Source organism: Oncorhynchus gorbuscha, linkage group LG11, assembly GCF_021184085.1.
Source record: "Oncorhynchus gorbuscha isolate QuinsamMale2020 ecotype Even-year linkage group LG11, OgorEven_v1.0, whole genome shotgun sequence".
NCBI classification, from domain to species: domain Eukaryota; kingdom Metazoa; phylum Chordata; class Actinopteri; order Salmoniformes; family Salmonidae; genus Oncorhynchus; species Oncorhynchus gorbuscha.
The window spans coordinates 84511437-84535919 of NC_060183.1; the positions used below are offsets into that span (position 1 = coordinate 84511437).

Genomic DNA, 24483 nt, shown 5'->3' on the forward strand with positions numbered 1-24483 from the left:
AGTGTTAGTGTAGTCAGGGTTAGTGTAGCCAGGGTTAGTGTAGTCAGGGTTAGTGTAGTCAGGGTTATTGTAGCCAGGGTTAGTGTTGTGTAGCCAGTGTTAGTGTAGCCAGGGTTAGTGTAGTCAGGGTTAGTGTTAGTGTAGTCAGGGTTAGTGTAGCCAAGGTTAGTGTAGCCAGGGTTAGTGTAGCCAGGGTTAGTGTAGTCAGGGTTAGTGTAGCCAGGGTTAGTGTAGTCAGGGTTAGTGTAGCCAGGGTTAGTGTAGCCAGGGTTAGTGTAGTCAGGGTTAGTGTAGTCAGGGTTAGTGTAGTCAGGGTTAGTGTAGTCAGGGTTAGTGTTAGTGTAGTCAGGGTTAGTGTAGCCAGGGTTAGTGTTAGTGTAGTCAGGGTTAGTGTAGCCAGGGTTAGTGTAGTCAGGGTTAGTGTTAGTGTAGTCAGGGTTAGTGTTAGTGGAGTCAGGGTTAGTGTAGTCAGGGTTAGTGTAGCCAGGGTTAGTGTAGCCTTTGTTTTCACCTCTTAGTGTAGCCAGGGTTAGTGTAGCCAGGGTTAGTGTAGCCAGGGTTAGTGTAGCCAGGGTTAGTGTAGTCAGGGTTAGTGTAGCCAGGGTTAGTGTAGCCAGGGTTAGTGTAGTCAGGGTTAATGTAGTCAGGGTTAGTGTTAGTGTAGCCAGGGTTAGTGTAGCCAGGGTTAGTGTAGTCAGGGTTAATGTAGTCAGGGTTAGTGTTAGTGTAGTCAGGGTTAGTGTTAGTGGAGTCAGGGTTAGTGTAGCCAGGGTTAGTGTAGCCAGGGTTAGTGTAGCCAGGGTTAGTGTAGCCAGGGTTAGTGTAGCCAGGTTTGTGTAGCCAGGGTTTGTGTAGCCAGGGTTAGTGTTAGTGTAGTCAGGGTTAGTGTAGCCAGAGTTAGTGTAGCCAGGGTTAGTGTTAGTGTAGCCAGGGTTAGTGTAGCCAGGGTTAGTGTAGTCAGGGTTAGTGTAGCCAGGGTTAGTGTTAGTGTAGCCAGGGTTAGTCTAGCCAGGGTTAGTGTAGCCAGGGTTTGTGTAGCCAGGGTTTGTGTTAGGATATTCACAGTCTATTGTCCATTGCTCGTGTTTCTTGGCCCAAGCAAGTCTCTTCTTATTGGTGTCCTTTAGTAGTGGTTACTTTGCAGCAATTCGACCACGAGGGCCTGATTCACACAGTCTCCTCTGAACAGTTGATGTTGAGATGTGTCTGTTTCTTGAACGCTGTGAACCATTTATTTGGGCTGCAGTTTCCGAGGCTGGTAACTCTGATGAACCTATCCTTGGGTTGGCAGGTAGTCTAGTGGTTAGAGTGTTGCAATCTGAGGCTGGTAACTCTAATCAACCTATCCTTGGGTTGGCAGGTAGTCTAGTGGTTAGAGCGTTGCAATCTGAGGCTGGTAACTCTAATCAACCTATCCTTGGGTTGGCAGGTAGTCTAGTGGTTAGAGTGTTGGGCCAGTAACCAAAAGGTTGCTGGATCTAATCCCTGAGCTGACAAGGTCATTATTTGTCATTCTGCCCCTGAACAAGGCAGTTAACCCAGTGTTCCCCGGTAGACCTTCATTGTAAATAAGAATTTGTTCATAACTGACATGCCTAGTTAAATGCAGCAGAGGTAACTCTGGGTCTTCCTTTCCTGTGGCGATCCTCATGGGAGCTGGTTTCATAGCATCTCGGAGTCGCTTGCCTGTTGACGTTGAGACTGGCGTTTTGCGGGTACTATTTAATGAAGCTGCCAGTTGAGGACTTGTGAGGTGTCTGTTTCTCAAACTAGACACTCTAAGGTAACTATCCTCTTGCTCAGTTGTGCACTGGGGCCTCCCACTCCTCTTTATATTCTGGTTAGGGCCAGTTTGCGCTGTTCTGTGAAGGGAGTAGTACACAGCGTTGTACGAGATCTTCAGTTTCTTGGCAATTTGGCGCATGGAATAGCCTTCATTCATTTTGAGCCTGTAATCGAACCCACAAATGCTGATGCTCCAGATACTCAACTAGACTAAAGAAGGCCAGTTGTATTTCTTCTTTAATCAGAACAAGTTTTCAGCTGTGCTAACATAATCGTTAAAGGGTTTTCTAATGATCAATTAGCCTTTTAAAATGATCAACTTAGATTAGCTAACACTATGTGCCATTGAAACACAGGAGTGATGGTTGCTGATAATGGGCCTCTGTACGTCTATGTAGATATTCCATTAAAAATCTGTCGTTTCCAGCTGCAATAGTCATTTACAACATTAACAATGTCTACACTGTATTTCTAATCAATTTGATGTTATTTTAATGGACAAAAAATGTTTTCTTTCAAAAACAAGGACATTTCTAAGTGACCCCAAACTTTTGAACGGTGGTGCATCATTGTCATTATGGGGTATTGTGTTTTGATTGATGAGAGACAGAAAAATAACACTTTAATCCATTTTAGAACAAGGCTGTAACGTAACAAAATGTGTAAAAAGTCAAGGGGTCGGAATACTTTCCGGAGGCTCTGTATTTGGTATTATCAAAGATAAATATGTAGGTCTACTGATTTGATTAGGAGTCGTCGACTGCTGCTTTCTGTGTATCAATCCCTGTGTTTAAACACCTGCTTCATTCATCAATCATACCTGGATTGCAGATAGCTGACCGAATGCTTCGTAAAAGGAAGCTTGACGCCAGACTCTTAAAGGGTTCTTAAAGGGAATCTTGACGCTGTGGGAGTCAGCAGACTCTTAAAGGGTTCTTAAAGGGAAGCTTGACGCTGTGGAAGTCAAAGGGTTCTTAAAGGGAAGCTCAGCAGACTCTTAAAGAGTTCTTAAAGGGAAGCTTGACGCTGTGGGAGTCAGCAGACTCTTAAAGGGAAGCTTGACGCTGTGGGATTCAGCAGACTCTTAAAGGGAAGCTTGACGCTGTGGGAGTCAGCAGACTCTTCAAGGGTTCTTAAAGGGAAGCTTGACGCTGTGGGAGTCAGCAGACTCTTAAAGGGAAGCTTGATGCTGTGGGAGTCAGCAGACTCTTAAATGGTTCTTAAAGGGAAGCTTGACGCTGTGGAAGTCAGCAGACTCTTAAAGAGTTCTTAAAGGGAAGCTTGACGCTGTGGGAGTCAGCAGACTCTTAAAGGGAAGCTTGACGCTGTGGGATTCAGCAGACTCTTAAAGGGAAGCTTGACGCTGTGGGAGTCAGCAGACTCTTCAAGGGTTCTTAAAGGTTCAGTGTAGTCAAAATTCAGTGTTACAACAGCTGATGAAACTAAAGCTTGTAAAAGTGAGAGAAAAAAAGGGTATTTGACAAAAACAAATCAAGTAACCAGGCTGGTTACTTTTTCTATTTGGCTGGCTACTCCATGTGGTTGTGGAAAACAGTGCAGGGCTCTCTGGGATGTCCTTTTAACAGTTGCACAACTCTTCAGCTTCTCTGTTGTACAACTGAATGGTTGAATTCTTACAGTTTAAATGTCAACCTAATACCTCGGGCAATAATGGAGTAATCTGTTCCGGGATTGTGAGATTGCACTCAGGATGATCCTGTTACCGCAGACCCAGCGGAGCCGAGCCAATAGACTGTGGCTGCACCTATTCCACATGCAGTTGAAGTCGGAGGTTTACATACATCTTAGCCAACTACATTTAAACTCAGTTTTTCACAATTCCTGACATTTAATCCTCGTAAAAAATTCACTGTTTTAGGTCAGTTAGAATAATAGTAGAGATAATGATTTTATTTCATCACATTCCCAGTGGGTCAGAAGTTTACATACTGAGTGTATGTAAACTTCTGTCTTATCATCATCCTAAAACCTACTCTGAGCAGTGTCTTAACATCCTAAACCCTACTCTGAGCAGTGTCTTATCATCCTAAAACCTACTCTGATCAGTGTCTTATCATCCTGAAACCTACTCTGAGCAGTGTCTTAACATCCTGAGACCTACTGTGAGCAGTCTCTTATCATCATCCTAAACCCTACACTGAGCAGTGTCTTATCATCATCCTAAAACCTACTCTGAGCAGTGTCTTATCATCCTAAAACCTACTCTGAGCAGTGTCTTATCATCATCCTAAAACCTACTCTGAGCAGTGTCTTAACATCCTGAGACCTACTGTGAGCAGTGTCTTATCATCATCCTAAACCCTACTCTGAGCAGTGTCTTATCATCCTAAAACCTACTCTGAGCAGTGTCTTATCATCCTAAAACCTACTCTGAGCAGTGTCTTATCATCCTAAAACCTACTCTGAGCAGTGTCTTATCATCCTAAAACCTACTCTGAGCAGTGTCTTATCATCCTAAAACCTACTCTGAGCAGTGTCTTATCATCCTAAAACCTACTCTGAGCAGTGTCTTATCATCCTAAACCCTACTCTGAGCAGTGTCTTATCATCCTAAACCCTACTCTGAACAGTGTCTTATCATCCTAAAACCTACTCTGAGCAGTGTCTTATCATCCTAAAACCTACTCTGATCAGTGTCTTAAGATCCTAAAACCTACTCTGAGCAGTGTCTTATCATCATCCTAAAACCTACTCTGAGCAGTGTCTTAACATCCTGAAACCTACTCTGAGCAGTGTCTTAACATCCTGAAACCTACTCTGAGCAGTGTCTTAACATCCTGAAACCTACTCTGAGCAGTGTCTTATCATCATCCTAAAACCTACTCTGAGCAGTGTCTTATCATCATCCTAAACCCTACTCTGAGCAGTGTCTTAACATCCTAAAACCTACTCTGAGCAGTGTCTTAACACCATCCTAAAACCTACTCTGAGCAGTGTCTTAACATCCTGAAACCTACTCTGAGCAGTGTCTTAACATCCTGAAACCTACTCTGAGCAGTGTCTTATCATCATCCTAAAACCTACTCTGAGCAGTGTCTTATCATCATCCTGAAACCTACTCTGAGCAGTGTCTTAACATCCTGAAACCTACTCTGAGCAGTGTCTTATCATTGTCCTAAACCCTACTCTGAGCAGTGTCTTATCATCCTGAAACCTACTCTGAGCAGTGTCTTATCATCCTAATCCCTACTCTGAGCAGTGTCTTATCATCATCCTAAACCCTACTCTGAGCAGTGTCTTATCATCCTGAAACCTACTCTGAGCAGTGTCTTATCATCATCCTAAACCCTACTCTGAGCAGTGTCTTATCATCCTGAAACCTACTCTGAACAGTGTCTTATCACCATCCTAAAACCTACTCTGAGCAGTGTCTTATCATCATCCTAAACCTACTCTGAACAGTGTCTTATCATCCTAAAACCTACTCTGAGCAGTGTCTTATCATCATCCTAAACCCTACTCTGAGCAGTGTCTTATCATCCTGAAACCTACTCTGAGCAGTGTCTTATCCTAAAACCTGCTCTGAGCAGTGTCTTATCATCCTAAAACCTACTCTGAGCAGTGTCTTATCATCCTGAAACCTACTATGAGCAGTGTCTTATCATCATAAAACCTACTCTGAGCAGTGTCTTATCATCCTGAAACCTACTCTGAGCAGTGTCTTATCATCCTGAAACCTACTCTGAGCAGTGTCTTATCATCCTAAACCCTACTCTGAGCAGTGTCTTATCATCATCCTAAACCTACTCTGAACAGTGTCTTATCATCCTAAAACCTACTCTGAGCAGTGTCTTATCATCATCCTAAACCTACTCTGAACAGTGTCTTATCATCCTAAAACCTACTCTGAGCAGTGTCTTAACATCATCTTAAACCTACTCTGAACAGTGTCTTATCATCATCTTAAACCTACTCTGAGCAGTGTCTTATCATCCTAAACCCTACTCTGAGCAGTGTCTTATCATCCTAAACCCTACTCTGAGCAGTGTCTTATCATCCTAAACCCTACTCTGAGCAGTGTCTTATCATTGTCCTAAAACCTACTCTGAGCAGTGTCTTATCATCCTAAAACCTACTCTGAGCAGTGTCTTATCATTGTCCTAAAACCTACTCTGAGCAGTGTCTTATCATTGTCCTAAAACCTACTCTGAGCAGTGTCTTATCATTGTCCTAAAACCTACTCTGAGCAGTGTCTTATCATTGTCCTAAAACCTACTCTGAGCAGTGTCTTATCATTGTCCTAAAACCTACTCTGAGCAGTGTCTTAAGATCCTAAAACCTACTCTGAATTGTGTTTTGTTGTTGTCTTAAAACCGGTTTTAACAGGATTCCCAGGACCTTTTCTGAGATGATTTGTGGATATGGGCCCAGGTCTCACTCACTACTCAATGGCATAACCCCTAAACCACCTGGTGTGGGTTCATAGCCTGAGGAGTGTTAGGGTGAGAGGGGGAGGATAAGAGGAAGGGAAAAGGAGTGGTAGGGTGAGAGGGGGAGGAGAGGTGAGAGGACAGAGCTAGATGGGGGGGGAGGTGAGAGGAGGAGGGCAAGAGGTGGAGCAGAGGTGAGAGGAGGAGGAGGGCTAGAGGAGGAGGAGGGCTAGAGGTGGAGAGGTGAGAGGAGGAGGGCTGGAGGAGGAGAGATGAGAGGAGGAGGAGAGGTGAGAGGAGGATGAGGGCTGGAGGAGGAGGAGAGGTGAGAGGAGGGGGACAGGTGAGAGGAGGGCGGTTCAGCCGCAGGGTGCAGGCGTTTCATTTAGCTCTGCTCTTTGATCCTGTCTCACAAGTTTCCTGCTGCGAATAAAGTTCTCTCTCCCTCCCCTTCCATCTCTTCTCCTCCTTCCAGTCTCTCTCCCTTCCTGCCCTGCCCATCCCCTCTCCCCCCCCTCTCTTTCCTCCATCCAGTCTCTCTGTACTAACTACAGTGGGGCAAAAAAGTATTTAGTCAGCCACCAATTGTGCAAGTTCTCCCACTTAACCTGTTAAATTTGGGGCGGCAGGGTGTAGCCTAGTGGTTAGAGTGTTGGACTAGTAACCAAAAGGTTGCAAGTTCGAATCCCCGAGCTGACAAGGTACAAATCTGTCGTTCTGCCCCTGAACAGGCAGTTAACCCACGGTCATTGAAAATAAGAATTTGTTCTTAACTGACTTGCCTAGTAAAATAAAGGTAAAATAAAAAAAATATTTTAAAAAATCGACCCTCTACTTTTTCGAACATTCTGTTAAAAATCGCGCAACATTTCAGCGCCCTGCTACTCAGGCCAGGAATATAGTATATGCATATGATTAGTATGTGTGGATAGAAAACACTCAGACGTTTATAAAACTGGTTAAATCACGGCTGTGACTATGACAGAACGTGCGTTTCATCAAAAAGTGCAGGAAAATCTGATCACTGAAAATGGAAATAAATATCCATGCGTGACTTCAAGGAATTGTTCAAAGTGAACCGAATTAAATGAGGCCGAGGTTGCAGTGCCTACAGCTTCCACACGTTGTCTAGAGTCTTGTCATTTGATTCAGCTTTGATTCTTGGTCAAACCGAATCAAGGGAACCGATTCCCTCCGGTCTCCGACCGGATGTTTTGGTCGAGCACTCTCCAGACATTTTTTCGAGACAGACACCTATAGAATTGACATCGCCTCCTGATGAATTTTATCGCTTATTAACGTGTACTAATACCTACAGTTGCATTACAAAATAATTTCGAAGTGTTTTGTGAAAGTTTATCGCTATATTTAAACGCTATCTTTTTCCGTTTATCACACAGTCTTCATAGATCGATATCTAGGCTATATATAGACCGATTTAATCGAAAAAAAGACCCAATAGTGATTATGGGACATCTAGGAGTGCTAACAAAGAAGATGGTCAAAGGTAATGAATGTTTTATATTTTATTTGTGCGGTTTGTGTAGCGACGACTATGCTAATTATTTTGTTTACGTCCCCTGCGGGTCTTTTGGGGTGTTACATGCTATCAGATAATAGCTTCTCATGCTTTCGCCGAAAAGCATTTTAAAAATCTGACTTGTTGCCTGGATTCACAACGAGTGTAGCTTTAATTCAATACCCTGCATGTGTATTTTAATGAACGTTTGAGTTTTAACTAGTACTATTTAGCATTTAACGTAGTGCATTTGCATTTCAGAGCTCTAGATGGGACGCCTGCGTGCCAGGTAGGAGCAAGAGGTTAAAAAGATGAGAGAGGCCTGTAATTTTCATCATAGGTACACTTCAACTATGACAGACAAAATGAGAAGAAAAATCCAGAAAATCACATTGTAGGATTTTTAATGAATTTATTTGCAAATTATGGTGGAAAATAAGTATTTGGTCACCTACAAACAAGCAAGATTTCTGGCTCTCACAGACCTGTAACTTCTTCTTTAAGAGGCTCCTCTGTCCTCCACTCGTTACCTGACTCAAACCGTTGCAGCAGGCACCTACTATCATATCCCATTCAAAGGCACTTAAATATTTAGTCTTGCCCGTTCACCCTCAGAAAGGCAACACAGACACAATCCATGTCTCAACTGTCTCAAGGCTTAAAAATCCTTCTGTAACCTGGTCTCCTCCCCTTTAACCTGGTCTCCTCCCCTTTAACCTGGTCTCCTCCCCTTTAACCTGGTCTCCTCCCCTTTAACCTGGTCTCCTCCCCTTTAACCTGGTCTCCTCCCCTTCATCTACACTGATTGAAGTGGATTTAACAGCTGACATCAATAAGGGATCATAGCTTTCACCTGGATTCACTTGGTCAGTCTATGTCATGGGAAGAGCAGTTATTCCTAATGTTTTTCATATTGGTAGGTCTCTTGGTAGGTCTCTGCTGTGTCAATAGGGTTCTGCTGTGTCAATAGGGTTCTGCTGTGTCAATAGGGTTCTGCTGTGTCAATAGGGTTCTGCTGTGTCAATAGGGTTCTGCTGTGTCAATAGGGTTCTGCTGTGTCAATAGGGTTCTGCTGTGTCAATAGGGTTCTGCTGTGTCGATAGGGTTCTGCTGTGTCGATAGGGTTCTGCTGTGTCGATAGGGTTGTGCTGTGTCGATAGGGTTGTGCTGTGTAGATAGGGTTGTGCTGTGTTGATAGGGTTGTGCTGTGTCGATAGGGTTCTGCTGTGTCGATAGGGTTCTGCTGTGTCGATAGGGTTGTGCTGTGTCGATAGGGTTCTGCTGTGTCGATAGGGTTCTGCTGTGTCGATAGGGTTCTGCTGTGTCGATAGGGTTCTGCTGTGTCGATAGGGTTGTGCTGTGTCGATAGGGTTGTGCTGTGTAGATAGGGTTCTGCTGTGTAGATAGGGTTCTGCTGTGTTGATAGGGTTCTGCTGTGTAGATAGGGTTCTGCTGTGTCGATAGGGTTCTGTTGTCTAGTCCTCCAGTGGGTTGTCAGTGTGATAATGTGTTGCCTCTCAGGTTACCGGTAGTTTTGGGCTAGCCAGTAGTCTAGTCCTCCAGTGGGTTGTGATGTATATCTGCAGGCTGAACCTGTTATCCACGTTGGGATGGTCGACATTCACCCTGTGATTGGCTTGATGAAGTGGGCATTTTCCATCAACACAACACAGTTAGCCTAGCAGACAATGAAAGGTTACCGATAGCAACTAGATATAGAGTAAGATCAAACTTAAGCATCTGGTTCTGCATTTAGATTGTCCTGTAATCTGATAGTGTGGTTGTATTTATTTGACCTAACTTGTATGTGTCCAATGTTGGGGGACAAATTAAGCGTCCATGTTGCGAACAATAAAGTTTATTCAATTCAATTATAGCCTCCAACTCAGGATACAGGCTAGCGTGGTACTAGTAGCGGGCATGTCATTGGATCACACTTTGAGATGACTTGATGACACTGGTGTTCGTTAGAGAGGACAGTTGTATTGCCTCCAGAGAGGGATACATGAAGTAGCGCGGACTGGCATGTCGTTGGATCGCCTCTAAGGCGTCTAATGGTCTCCGTACTGTAGGTAGAAAGACATTTAGTTTCTGATTCCTTCTGCTAATCCTCTGCTCGACAATACCACGTCATGGACACATTCATGCATTTGTGTAAACCCGGGTAGTTTGGATACAGGATGCTGATTGGATTAAAACAGCATTCAGCCGTGTATGTGAGATTGGATATCATGAATGACATTGCGCCTTTTCACCTTGATAAAACGGCTACATCGAGAACAGCTCTACATGCCCATGTAGAAAACAAGTGTTCAGAAGTGTGTTTGTCTCTCTCACACTTTTTATCTCTGTCTTTCTTTCTCTCTCTCACACACTTTTTATCTCTCTCTCCCTCTCTCTCTGTCTCTCTCTCTGTCTCTCTCTCTCTCCCTCTCTCTCTCTCTCTCGCTCTGTCTCTCGCTCTCTCTCTCTCTCTCTTTCTCTCTCTGTCTCTCTCTCTCTCGCTCTGTCTCTCGCTCTCTCTCTCTTTCTCTCTCTCTCTTTCTCTCTCTTTCTCTCTCTTTCTCTCTCTCTCTCTCTCTCTCTCTCTCTCTCTCTCTCTCTCTCTCTCTGTCTCTGTCTCTGTCTCTCTCTCTCTCACCCCACAGGTATCCCCTTCCCCAAGAACTTCACCCAGATCTGTAAGAAGATCATCTGCCGTCTGTTCCGGGTGTTTGTCCACGTCTACATCCACCATTTTGACCGTATGATCCTGATGGGAGCTGAGGCCCATGTTAACACCTGCTATAAGCACTTCTACTACTTCAGCACAGAGCTCAACCTCATAGACCGCAAGGAGCTGGAGCCACTGGTGAGACAAGACAGAGGCTTTGTCCCAAATGGCACCCTATTCCCTATATAGTGCACTACTTTAGACCAGAGCCCTATTCCCTATATAGTGCACTACTTTAGACCAGAGCCCTATTCCATATATTGTGCGCTACTTTAGACCAGAGCCCTATTCCCTATATAGAGCACTACTATAGACCAGACCCTTATTCCCTATATAGTGCACTACTTTAGACCAGAGCCCTATTCCCTATATAGAGCACTACTATAGACCAGACCCTTATTCCCTATATAGTGCACTACTTTAGACCAGAGCCCTATTCCCTATATAGTGCACTACTTTAGACCAGAGCCCTATTCCCTATATAGTGGTACTACTTTAGACCAGAGCCCTATTCCCTATATAGTGCACTACTTTAGACCAGTAGGAGTACAAGTCAAACAACTCAATCCTCTCTGAAAGACACACGTGACGAGGTGTTTATTAAAATACTCTGGTCACCCGGTAGTCATCTACTATGTCACCCGGTAGTCATCTACTGTGTCACCCGGGAGTCATCTACTATGTCACCCGGTAGTCATCTACTATGTCACCTGGTAGTCATCTACTGTGTCACCCGGTAGTCATCTACTGTGTCACCCGGTAGTCATCTACTATGTCACCCGGTAGTCATCTACTATGTCACCCGGTAGTCATCTACTATGTCACCCGGTAGTCATCTACTATGTCACCCGGTAGTCATCTACTATGTCACCCGGTAGTCATCTACTGTGTCACCCGGGAGTCATCTACTGTGTCACCCGGTAGTCATCTACTATGTCACCCGGTAGTCATCTACTATGTCACCCGGTAGTCATCTACTATGTCACCCGGTAGTCATCTACTATGTCGGCGGGTAGCTAGCGGTTAAGAGCATTGGGCCAGGAACCAAGCACCTTTTAATGCTCCTGTAAGTCGCTCCTGGTAAGATGACTCAAATGTAAATGTTCTATACTGACTGGACGGGTTAGAGGGAAGTCGGTGCGACCTACGGGTTAGAGGGAAGTCGGTGCGACCTACGGGTTAGAGGGAAGTCGGTGCGACCTACGGGTTAGAGGGAAGTCGGTGCGACCTACGGGTTAGAGGGAAGTCGGTGCGACCTACGGGTTAGAGGGAAGTCGGTGCGACCTACGGGTTAGAGGGAAGTCGGTGCGACCTACGGGTTAGAGGGAGTCGGTGCGACCTACGGGTTAGAGGAAGTCGGTGCGACCTACGGGTTAGAGGGAAGTCGGTGCGACCTACGGGTTAGAGGGAAGTCGGTGCGACCTACGGGTTAGAGGAAGTCGGTGCGACCTACGGGTTAGAGGGAAGTCGGTGCGACCTACGGGTTAGAGGGAAGTCGGTGCGACCTACGGGTTAGAGGGAAGTCGGTGCGACCTACGGGTTAGAGGGAAGTCGGTGCGACCTACGGGTTAGAGGGAAGTCGCGGATCAGAGAACATTAAGAGATCAGTGGTCAGTGCAGCCGCCTCCGGATCACATATATCTGTTGTCTGTGGACTCTCCCTTCCACTGTCGTAATAAAAACCACAATACAAAAGAGGAGTAGAGATCCGGTCCCTTTTTAAAATGTCTACTAAACCCCTCTCTCCTGGTCTACTAAACCCCTCTCTCCTGGTCTACTAAACCCCTCTCTCCTGGTCTACTAAACCCCTCTCTCCTGGTCTACTAAACCCCTCTCTCCTGGTCTACTAAACCCCTCTCTCCTGGTCTACTAAACCCCTCTCTCCTGGTCTAATAAACCCCTCTCTCCTGGTCTAATAAACCCCTCTCTCCTGGTCTAATAAACCCCTCTCTCCTGGTCTAATAAATCCTACCCTATCTCTTCTTTTGCGTTCTTGCTTTTTCCACATTTCAGAATGAAAACGCCTTCGGTGATCATGAATAATGACTAAAGGAGCTGTTATTTGCACACAGAGAGACGTTCTTCTCAGTCCTGCTGCCTAAAACTCCTTTAACTCAAATCCCTTCTGACTTAAATGTGAATATAAAACAGGCTTACAAGTGAGTTCCTGTAAACAGAACACAAGCAGACAATGAACACTGGATAAGGGGGGTGGGAGAGGGTGGGGGGGCGAGAAAATAAAAATAATTGAACAAAACATAGCTAAAGAGCAAATAAACAATGGCTTCTTTCTCTTGACTATCATAAGAGATCCCCATGACCAAGGCAGGAGATTGCCAACACCCACGCAGAGAGAGAGAAGTGGTAGGGTATAAGGAGGAGAGAGAGAAGAGGTAGGGTATGAGGAAGAGAGAGAGAATAGTTAGGGTATGAGGAGGAGAGAGAGAGAAGAGGTTGGGTATGAGGAGGAGAGAGAGAATAGTTAGGGTATGAGGAGGAGAGAGAGAGAAGAGGTTGGGTATGAGGAGGAGAGAGAGAGAAGAGGTAGGGTATGAGGAAGAGAGAGAGAAGAGGTGGGGTATGAGGAAGAGAGAGAGAGAAGAGGTAGGGTATGAGGAAGAGAGAGAGAAGAGGTAGGGTTAGAGGAGGATGGAGAGAGAGTAGAGGTAGGGTTAGAGGAGGATGGAGAGAGAGAAGAGGTAGGGTATGAGGAAGAGAGAGAGAGAAGAGGTAGGGTTAGAGGAGGATGGAGAGAGAGAAGAGGTAGGGTATGAGGAGGAGAGAGAGAAGAGGTAGGGTATGAGGGGGAGAGAGAGAGAAGAGGTAGGGTATGAGGAGGATGGAGAGAGAAGAGGTTGGGTATGAGGAGGAGAGAGAGAGAAGAGGTAGGGTATGAGGAAGAGAGAGAGAGAAGAGGTAGGGTTAGAGGAGGATGGAGAGAGAGAAGAGGTAGGGTATGAGGAAGAGAGAGAGAGAAGAGGTAGGGTATGAGGAAGAGAGAGAGAGAAGAGGTAGGGTTAGAGGAGGATGGAGAGAGAGAAGAGGTAGGGTTAGAGGAGGATGGAGAGAGAGAAGAGGTAGGGTATGAGGAAGAGAGAGAGAGAAGAGGTAGGGTTAGAGGAAGAGAGAGAGAGAAGAGGTAGGGTTAGAGGAGGATGGAGAGTGTAAATGAGGTAAGATAAGGGAGGTAAAGGCAATAAATAGCCCGTTGTGGCGAAGTAATTACAACACTGGAGTGATAAATGTGAAGAAGTTGAATGTGTGTGTTGGTAGGTTGACCTTGTGTCTAACAGGCAGGATGTGTGTGTTGGTAGGTTGACCTTGTGTCTAACAGGCAGGATGTGTGTGTTGGTAGGTTGACCTTGTGTCTAACAGGCAGGATGTGTGTGTTGGTAGGTTGACCTTGTGTCTAACAGGCAGGATGTGTGTGTTGGTAGGTTGACCTTGTGTCTAACAGACAGGCAGGATGTGTGTGTTGGTAGGTTGACCTTGTGTCTAACAGACAGGATGTGTGTGTTGACATCGTTTAACTGCGTGTTTCTTTTCTCTCGTCCAGAAAGAGATGACTTCTGGGATGTGTCACTGAGGAGTAGCAGAACTACTGGAGCAGCTGAGGGACTGTCTGGGACGCCCTGCTGGCTCGGCAGGAGGTTACCATGGAGATACGGAGGGGTACACAGTTGACTCTGAAGCTTGATGACATCATCAGTGTGATTCAACTAGCTCGATGTCATCACTGTCATTCTGATAGCAAGAGAAGAGCCTGTTACCTGTAGATATACCTGGCTGGCTGGCTGACTGGCTGGCTGGCTGACTGACTGACTGACTGGCTGGCTGGCTGACTGGCTGGCTGGCTGGCTGGCTGGATGGATATATGGATGGATGAATAAATGAACGAATGAATGAATAATGAATGGATGATTGAATGAATGGATGATGGATGGATGATGGATAGATGGTTGGCTGGATGGAGGGAGGGATATATGGATGGATGATGGATAGATAATGGATAGATGGCTGGATGGCTGGATGATGGCTAGATAATGGATGGGTGATGGATGATGGATGAACACTGTAGCAAAGACATTCTACTATTTCTACTGTAGTTAGAAAGGATCTCCCTCTGTATCACCACATCACTGAGGAGGACCTCCCTCTGTATCACCACATCACTGAGGAGGACCTCCCTCTAACACCACATCACTGAGGAGGACCTCCCTCTCTAACACCACATCACTGAGGAGGACCTCCCTCTAACACCACATCACTGAGGAGGACCTCCCTCTAACACCACATCACTGAGGAGGACCTCCCTCTCTAACACCACATCACTGAGGAGGACCTCCCTCTCTAACACCACATCACTGAGGAGGACCTCCCCCTCTAACACCATGTCACTTAGGAGGACCTCCCTCTAACACCACGTCACTGAGGAGGACCTCCCTCTCTAACACCACGTCACTAAGGAGGACCTCTCTCTAACACCACATCACTGAGGAGGACCTCTCTCTAACACCACGTCACTGAGGAGGACCTCCCTCTAACACCACGTCACTGAGGAGGACCTCCCTCTAACACCACGTCACTGAGGAGGACCTCCCTCTAACACCACATCACTGAGGATGACCTCCCTCTAACACCACATCACTGAGGAGGACCTCCCTCTAACACCACATCACTGAGGAGGACCTCCCTCTCTATCACCACGTCACTGAGGAGGACCTCCCTCTAACACCATGTCACTGAGGAGGACATCCCTCTAACACCATGTCACTGAGGAGGATCTCCCTCTAACACCACATCACTGAGGAGGACCTCCCTCTCTATCACCACGTCACTGAGGAGGACCTCCCTCTCTATCACCACGTCACTGAGGAGGACCTCCCTCTTAACACCATGTCACTGAGGAGGACCTCCCTCTAACACCATGTCACTGAGGAGGACCTCCCTCTCTAACACCACGTCACTGAGGAGGACCTCCCTCTAACACCACGTCACTGAGGAGGACCTCCCTCTAACACCACATCACTGAGGAGGACCTCCCTCTCTAACACCACGTCACTGAGGAGGACCTCCCTCTCTAACACCACATCACTGAGGAGGACCTCCCTCTAACACCACATCACTGAGGAGGACCTCCCTCTAACACCACATCACTGAGGAGGACCTCCCTCTAACACCATGTCACTGAGGAGGACCTCTCTCTAACACCACATCACTGAGGAGGACCTCCCTCTAGCACCATGTCACTGAGGAGGACCTCCCTCTAACACCACGTCACTGAGGAGGACCTCCCTCTAACACCACGTCACTGAGGAGGACCTCCCTCTCTAACACCACATCACTGAGGAGGACCTCCCTCTCTAGCACCACGTCACTGAGGAGGACCTCCCTCTAACACCATGTCACTGAGGAGGACCTCCCTCTAACACCACATCACTGACGAGGACCTCCCTCTAACAACACATCACTGAGGAAGACCTCCCTCTAACACCACGTCACTGAGGAGGACCTCTTTCTAACACCACGTCACTGAGGAGGACCTCCCTCTCTAACACCACGTCACTGAGGAGGACCTCCCTCTAACACCACGTCACTGAGGAGGTCCTCCCTCTCTAACACCACGTCACTGAGGAGGACCTCCCTCTAACACCACATCACTGAGGACCTCCCTCTCTAACACCACGTCACTGAGGAGGACCTCCCTCTAACACCACATCACTGAGGATCTCCCTCTAGCATCACATCACTGAGGAGGACCTCCCTCTCTAACACCACGTCACTGAGGAGGACCTCCCTCTAACACCACGTCACTGAGGACCTCCCTCTAACACCACATCACTGAGGACCTCCCTCTAACACCACGTCACTGAGGAGGACCTCCCTCTCTAACACCATGTCACTGAGGAGGACCTCCCTCTAACACCACGTCACTGAGGAGGACCTCCCTCTCTAACACCACGTCACTGAGGAGGACCTCCCTCTCTAACACCATGTCACTGAGGAGGACCTCCCTCTAACACCACGTCACTGAGGAGGACCTCCCTCTAACACCACGTCACTGAGGAGGACCCCCTCTAACACCACGTCACTGAGGAGGACCTCCCTCTAACACCACATCACTGAGGATGACCTCCCTCTAACACCACATCACTGAGGAGGACCTCCCTCTAACACCACATCACTGAGGAGGACCTCCCTCTCTATCACCACGTCACTGAGGAGGACCTCCCTCTAACACCATGTCACTGAGGAGGACATCCCTCTAACACCATGTCACTGAGGAGGATCTCCCTCTAACACCACATCACTGAGGAGGACCTCCCTCTCTATCACCACGTCACTGAGGAGGACCTCCCTCTCTAACACCATGTCACTGAGGAGGACCTCCCTCTAACACCATGTCACTGAGGAGGACCTCCCTCTAACACCATGTCACTGAGGAGGACCTCCCTCTCTAACACCACGTCACTGAGGAGGACCTCCCTCTAACACCACGTCACTGAGGAGGACCTCCCTCTAACACAACATCACTGAGGAGGACCTCCCTCTAACACAACATCACTGAGGAGGACCTCCCTCTCTAACACCACGTCACTGAGGAGGACCTCCCTCTCTAACACCACATCACTGAGGAGGACCTCCCTCTAACACCATGTCACTGAGGAGGACCTCGCTCTAACACCACATCACTGAGGAGGACCTCCCTCTCTAACACCATGTCACTGAGGAGGACCTCCCTCTAACACCACGTCACTGAGGAGGACCTCCCTCTAACACCACATCACTGAGGAGGACCTCCCTCTATCACCACATCACTGAGGAGGAGCTGAGTAACTAACTTTTACATGAGTTGATTGCATAGTAGTCGTACATCTAAAATGGCACCCTATTCCCTATATTGTACACTACTTTAGACCAGAGCCCTGTGGGTTCTGACTATTGAAAGTAGTGCACTATATAGGGAATGGGATTCCATTTGAGACATAACCCTATGACTACTAGGACCACCTGACTGACTGCTGGTAGAATCTACACACAGGTTTGACCTCCTTTCTCCACTATGGGGTGCTCTACAGTAGGACTAAAGCTTTGTAGAATGCTGCCCATGGTTCATACACGGATGAGGTTTTAATACACTGATGAGGTTTTAATACACTGATGAGGTTTTAATACACTGATGAGGTTTTAATACACTGATGAGGTAATGATACACGGATGAGGTTTTAATACACGGATGAGGTTTTAATACACTGATGAGGTTTTAATACACTGATGAGGTTTTAATACACTGATGAGGTTTTAATTCACTGATGAGGTTTTAATACACGGATGAGGTTTTAATACACGGATGAGGTTTTAATACACGGATGAGGTTTTAATACACGGATGAGGTTTTAATACACGGATGAGGTTTTAATACACTGATGAGGTTTTAATACACTGATGAGGTTTTAATACACTGATGAGGTTTTAATACACTGATGAGGTTTTAATTCACTGATGAGGTTTTAATACACGGATGAGGTTTTAATACACGGATGAGGTTTTAATACACGGATGAGGTTTTAATACTGATGAGGTTTTAATACACGGATGAGGTTTTAATACACGGATGAGGTTTGAATACACGGATGAGGTAATGATACACGGATGAGGTTTTAATACACGGATGAGGTTTTAATACACTGATGAGGTTTTAATACACTGATGAGGTTTTAATACACTGATGAGGTAATGATACACGGATAAGGTTTTAATACACTGATGAGGTTTTAATACACTGATGAGGTTTTAATACACTGATGAGGTTTTAATTCACGGATGAGGTTTTAATTCACGGATGAGGTTTTAATACACGGATGAGGTTTTAATACACGGATGAGGTTTTAATTCACGGATGAGGTTTTAATTCACGGATGAGGTTTTAATACACGGATGAGGTTTTAATACACGGATGAGGTTTTAATACACGGATGAGGTTTTAATACACGGATGAGGTTTTAATACACGGATGAGGTTTGAATACACGGATGAGGTTTGAATACACGGATGAGGTTTTAATACACTGATGAGGTAATGATACACGGATGAGGTTTTAATACACGGATGAGGTAATGATACACGGATGAGGTTTTAATACACGGATGAGGTTTTAATACACGGATGAGGTAATGATACACGGATGAGGTTTTAATACACGGATGAGGTTTTAATACACGGATGAGGTATTTGACGGATGCAGACGTTGACCCGGTGTTGGTTACAGTTTGTCTATTTCCTCTCCAACGATGACATTGTTTTTGTTGTTTAATTATGTCTCGTCTCGGAAACCTGCTTTTCCTGGTACTTTTCAGATGAACAGATAACCTCTTGTGATGATTTTCCAGTTCTCGTGTGTCTGTAATTAACGGTCTTTAGCGTGGAGACGGCCAAATCGTTCAGTTGATTTCCTTCATTTAGTCTTTAGTGTTTTGTGAGTTTAACCTTGCAGACGTGACAAGTGTCATCGTGTGTTTGGCTGGGAGCCGTCATGATTTAGCTGCTGTTCATGTGGTTGAATCTGTGATTGTTTAGTTTATAGTTTTTATAACAATGACATTTATATGTTGAATTTGATGTTTCATCTGTTTTTATGATTCAAAAGCATAAACGGCGGTGTTTCTTCCACATTTTTGTTAAATAAATACTTTTGTTAAACTTTATTTTGTATTTTTTTTCGTTAAACTTAAATACTGTGACTTGACTTCAGGTACCCAGAATGATCAATAACAGCAGTGCAAATGGAATAACCAACTGTAGCTTTGGTAGTTTCACAGGTCCTTTAGCATTGACTTACTCTTCAAGTAAGATGTACGTCAATCATCGATCATGTCTTTTCAATCACTTCACCGTGAGGACTTCTTTCTATTTCAATCTGAACCTGTAGTGCTGACATCTTTGTCCTGGGTTATATGGTAGTCCTGTGTGAGACTTTTAAACAACACTGACCATCCAGTCTGTCAATACAATCATCACAGTCTGTAGCCTAACGTGTAAAAGTCCCAGCCTCGGTCTTACACAGTCGCTGAATGTTTATTTCTGTTTTTACTATTCAAAAAAACACTGACACATATATTTACTGTTTTTTTTTTTTAAATGCTGTTTGACTGTTCATGACTCCAGGTCTACATTACTACACCGGAAACAATAAAGTGTTTTTTTGATTCCTTTCTCAGACTCTTCCTGTCATTTCATTTGGGGGGGGTAGTTTCACATTCTACTGTTGTTGTTGTGTACATCTGTTGTTGAGAGAAACGCGGAGCTTCAATCTCTTCGTCTGATTAACTCCTCTCTAATGTCTCCCATTTATGAAATGGATGGTTGTAGAAAATATAAAAAATAAAAATAAATTGTAAAAGGCAGGAGACTGTTTGTCATGGCAACAGCAAGTATTCCAAGTCATGAGTCTCTTTGAGGACTTAGAGGTGAAAGGGAAAAGAACCCTAGACACACTCTCCCTAGCTCTACAACTTCCTGTATACCAACTGTGGTATAACTGTCTACAGGATTGGGCTCTTAAGTCTGCTCTGATCACATGACCGAAGTATTGTATCTCCTTACTTCCCAAAGTGGCACTTTGTCTTTGTTCAGCTTGTAGTCCTGACTCTTTGATGGTCTGTAGCACTTTGCTCAGATTCCTGTTGTGTTCTTCCCTTGTTTGCTGCACCATAGACCAGTATGTCATCCGTCCTCTCAGGAGCTCATCTCCCTGTGAAAGATCTCTGGCGTACTGGTTATTCCAAAACGGAAGGAGCGTGAAGCAGAATCTCCCCACAGGGACTACAGAATCTCCCCACAGGGACTGCAGAATCTCCCCACAGGGACTGCAGAATCTCCCCACAGGGATTTCAGAATCTCCCCACAGGGACTGCAGAATCTCCCCACAGGGACTGCAGAATCTCCCCACAGGGACTGCAGAATCTCCCCACAGGGACTACAGAATCTCCCCACAGGGACTACAGAATCTCCCCACAGGGACTGCAGAATCTCCCCACAGGGACTGCAGAATCTCCCCACAGGGACTACAGAATCTCCCCACAGGGACTGCAGAATCTCCCCACAGGGACTGCAGAATCTCCCCACAGGGACTACAGAATCTCCCCACAGGGACTACAGTTGTTCTTCCCCTGAACAAGGCAGTTAACCCACTGTTCCTAGGCCGTCATTGTAAATAAGAATTTGTTCTTAACTGACTTGCCTCGTTAAATAAACTTTTTTTAAATTTTATCCCCATTACAATCAATCCTGCCACCTGGGCTGTGAACAGCAGTTTCATTGTCAGCCAGCAGGGGGCGCTGTGGCAAGCTCTGGTAAGTGCTCTGAGGCGTCACTATGATATCAGCACCAGTGCCATTCACTGGGAGCTCAACATGCCACTGATCTTCAGAATCATACTGCTTGGCAACTGATCCTAACAGCCCTTTGCATGTCATCTTCCGCTGTAACTTATTTGACCCATTTTGTTTTACTTCCTGCATTTTTGTTGTTGCTTGCTGGACAATAGCTGCGCTTACAACTTGAGCAATTTTCCCTGTTTTGACTGACTTGACTGTTTCTTTTCTGAAACTATTTGTTCTGGCTTGCAAGCAGTCTGCTTAAGAATGTTTGTTGTGATGCTGTGGTTTGAGTCTCACCTCTTCAATGTAGCTGCTTTATTCTGCTCTGACTGGCTTGCTTCTCCACGGGCAAGTCTGGCTGTAGCTTTAGTGAAACATCGCTGTCCATAATGTCCGTCACAAATCCTGTCCCTTATTTGTTTGTGTTTTTCTGCAGTTCCAAACTCAGCAGTGTTCAGCTAGCTCATACCATATTCCACTGTCTCTTCCCCCCTTATTTCAAATCCGTTTATGGAAACACGCTCGTTGGTGAATCGCGTTGCTCCGTGGCACAAAATGTTTATTCCGTTTTTCGATCACCACATCATAGTCTAACTCGTCATTGAAGTCATCAAAGGAGAATGCATTGTAGACCATTTCTGTATCTTTCCACAGTGCATAAAGTAGTGAATTCACCTGTACCACACCGGTCTCCTTATCCAGTTTCGATGCCACTCGAAAACGTGAAAAACGTTACCTGTGAATGTAGTACGACATCAGGGAACTTTTGGCACAATACATACTCAATTTACGTAGCAAAAAGTTAGTGAGGTTAGTATGAGTATTCGAACACAGCTGTTGTCTCCAGAAATTAATGTGAGTCTTATTCAGTACATTTAGTTATTAATTACTTTTCTGAAGTCTGCCAACCTTGCCTGCAGGAATTCTAGCTAAAATAGTTAGACTAGCTAGCTACTGTAACTTGATTTATTGCCTGAAATGACTACTTGGTAGCTTGTTATGAGGTTGGGAGATTCGGAACCTATTTGGGCTGGAAGCTAGATTCATAAAGGAAACCTATTTGGGCTGGAAGCCAAATTCATAAAGTAAACCTATTTGGGCTGGAAGCCAAATTCATAAAGGAAACCTATTTGGGCTGGAAGCCAAATTCATAAAGTAAACCTATTTGGGCTGGAAGCCAAATTCATAAAATGTCTAGGTGGTTAGTATTACAACCCCTACAAAAACATGACAAATCTGAGGGGGCACGTACCCCTTGTGCATCCTATGGGAATGACGCCTCTGGGCGAAGGAGTTTGATTGTAATTATGTTGGTCATTTTGTATTTGGAATCAAATTGATTTACACCAAAACAGTTTCTGTAGGCATGAGTGTTGTACACTATTCAGAAATAAAGCCTCATCTACAAAATGCAAAATGCATTTACACATGCTTTGACCACCATCAAATGGTAGTATGGCAGCCATATTGGATTTTGGATGCCATATTGGATTTTGGATGCCATATTGGATTTTGGATGCCATATTGGAGTCCAGGATGGCCCCATAGATCATTTGTGGTGACTAATTTGCAACAGTGAGGGCTTAAAGATACAAAATCCTTCAACAAACTTTGGACCCCAAAAAATGTAATCTTGATGTCTGAGCTTGTGTGACGATTACAACATCAAAAGACATGTATCTGTATGAGTATTGTTTGTTTTCATACAGCTCTGAAAGAGCATATTTGACTTGAAAGTTGTCTATTAATCAACTACCAAAAAGTAAAACTTACATTCATCATAAATATTCATAGGAGATACTTCCGCCTATTGTATCTCTGTGTTTGCAGGTCTATATTTCCTAGACGCATTAAGATATCCTAATGCTATTGACTACTTGTATTCCAGATTATAACGATATCAGAGCTTGCAATGTTGGGAGACAGAAGTTAAGGGGGTAACGATGCTTCAACTGTTTTTGATGTGTGCAGAGGGTACCTGGTTCGATCCCAGGTAGGGGCGAGGAGAGGATAAACTGTTACACATATGTAAAATATTATTGAACGTGTGACTAAATTGCTTTGGATGAAAAGTTAAATTACATATTGTAATATATATATATATTTTTAATTTTACCTCATTTTCTCCCCAATTTCATGGTATTCAATTCTTAGTAGTTACTATCTTGTCTCATCGCTACAACTCCCGTACTGGCTTGGGAGAGACGAAGGTCGAACGCCATGAGTCCTCCGATACACAACCCAACCAAGCTGCACTGCTTCTTAACACAGCGCGCATCCAACCCGGAAGCCAGCCGCACCAATGTGTCGGAGGAAACACCGTGCACCTGGCGACCTGGTTAGCGCGCACTGCGCCCGGCCCGCCACAGGAGTCGCTAGTGAGCGATGAGACAAGGATATCCCTACCGGCCCAACCCTCTCTAACCCGGACGACGCTAGGCCAATTGTGCGTCGCCCCACGGACCTCCCGGTCACGGCCGGCTGCGACAGAGCCTGGACGCGAACCCAGAGTCTCTGGTGCACCACGCGGGAGGCCTGTAATATATTTTAAGTAAAAATATTTCATTTTAAAAGCCTGATATATTAAATGAACTGCCCTTTACTTTAGACCACGTTCACGAAATCACATTTTTATTAAGAATAACGACTTGCTAAAGTGGCCAGATTCAGCATTTTGACACATCCCTCCGTGGTCCCTCGCCCACCCTCGCCCACTTACCCCAAAAATGTTTCCAAGCTTTCATCATCATTGGTAGAGCCCTCGCCCACCCTCGGCATCATCATTGGTAGAGCCCTCGCCCACCCTCGGCATCATCATTGGTAAATCCCTCGTCATTCTTGTTGCTTGGACAAAGTCATTTCTGAAAACATTATTATTGTTTGTTGTGATGAGTGTTACATTATTGTTGTGATGAGTGTTACATTATTGTTGTGATGAGTGTTACATTATTGTTGTGATGAGTGTTACATTATTGTTGTGATGAGTGTTACATTATTGCTATGATGAGTGTTACATTATTGCTGTGATGAGTGTTACATTATTATTGTTTGTGGTGATGAGTATTACATTATTGTTTGTGGTGATGAGTGTTACATTATTGTTTGTTGTGATGAGTGTTACATTATTGCTGTGATGAGTGTTACATTATTGCTGTGATGAGTGTTACATTATTGTTGTGATGAGTGTTACATTATTGCTGTGATGAGTGTTACATTATTGTTGTGATGAGTGTTACATTATTGTGGTGATGAGTGTTACATTATTGTTTGTGGTGATGAGTATTACATTATTGTGGTGATGAGTGTTACATTATTGTTGTGATGAGTGTTACATTATTGTGGTGATGAGTGTTACATTATTGTTTGTGGTGATGAGTGTTACATTATTATTTGTGGTGACGAGTGTTACATTATTATTTGTGGTGATGAGTGTTACATTATTATTTGTGGTGATGAGTGTTATGTGAACGGAACTCTCATATTAATATGGTGAAACTATTTTTTTTTAAATACATATTTTTTTCAAAAGAAACATTGAACATCTATCAGTCAAATCATTGTGCAAAAGCAGGTGAGCTGGTTCTAGTCTTTTTGGTTGTGGGTAACATGTTAACCCTGTTAACCATAGATAGACATTCTAGAAACACCTGAAGCTTGCTTTCAGTTGCCCCATTGCCCACAACAAGCTTCTATTTC

At 45.0% G+C, this 24483-nt stretch overlaps 1 protein-coding gene across 2 annotated transcripts in view; it reads left to right on the plus strand.

Moving 5' to 3' along the window:
• LOC124047984 (MOB kinase activator 3B) overlaps nt 1-14272 on the plus strand; it is a 41071-nt gene extending 26799 nt beyond the window's left edge. For both annotated transcript variants that reach the window (XM_046368343.1, XM_046368344.1), the window contains exons 3-4: nt 10344-10546; nt 13965-14272. In XM_046368343.1, coding sequence (XP_046224299.1) covers nt 10344-10546; nt 13965-13994 — 233 coding nt within the window. In that variant the 3' untranslated portion in view covers nt 13995-14272. The remainder of the gene's footprint in view (nt 1-10343; nt 10547-13964) is intronic.
• Nucleotides 14273-24483: the final 10211 nt, after the last annotated feature.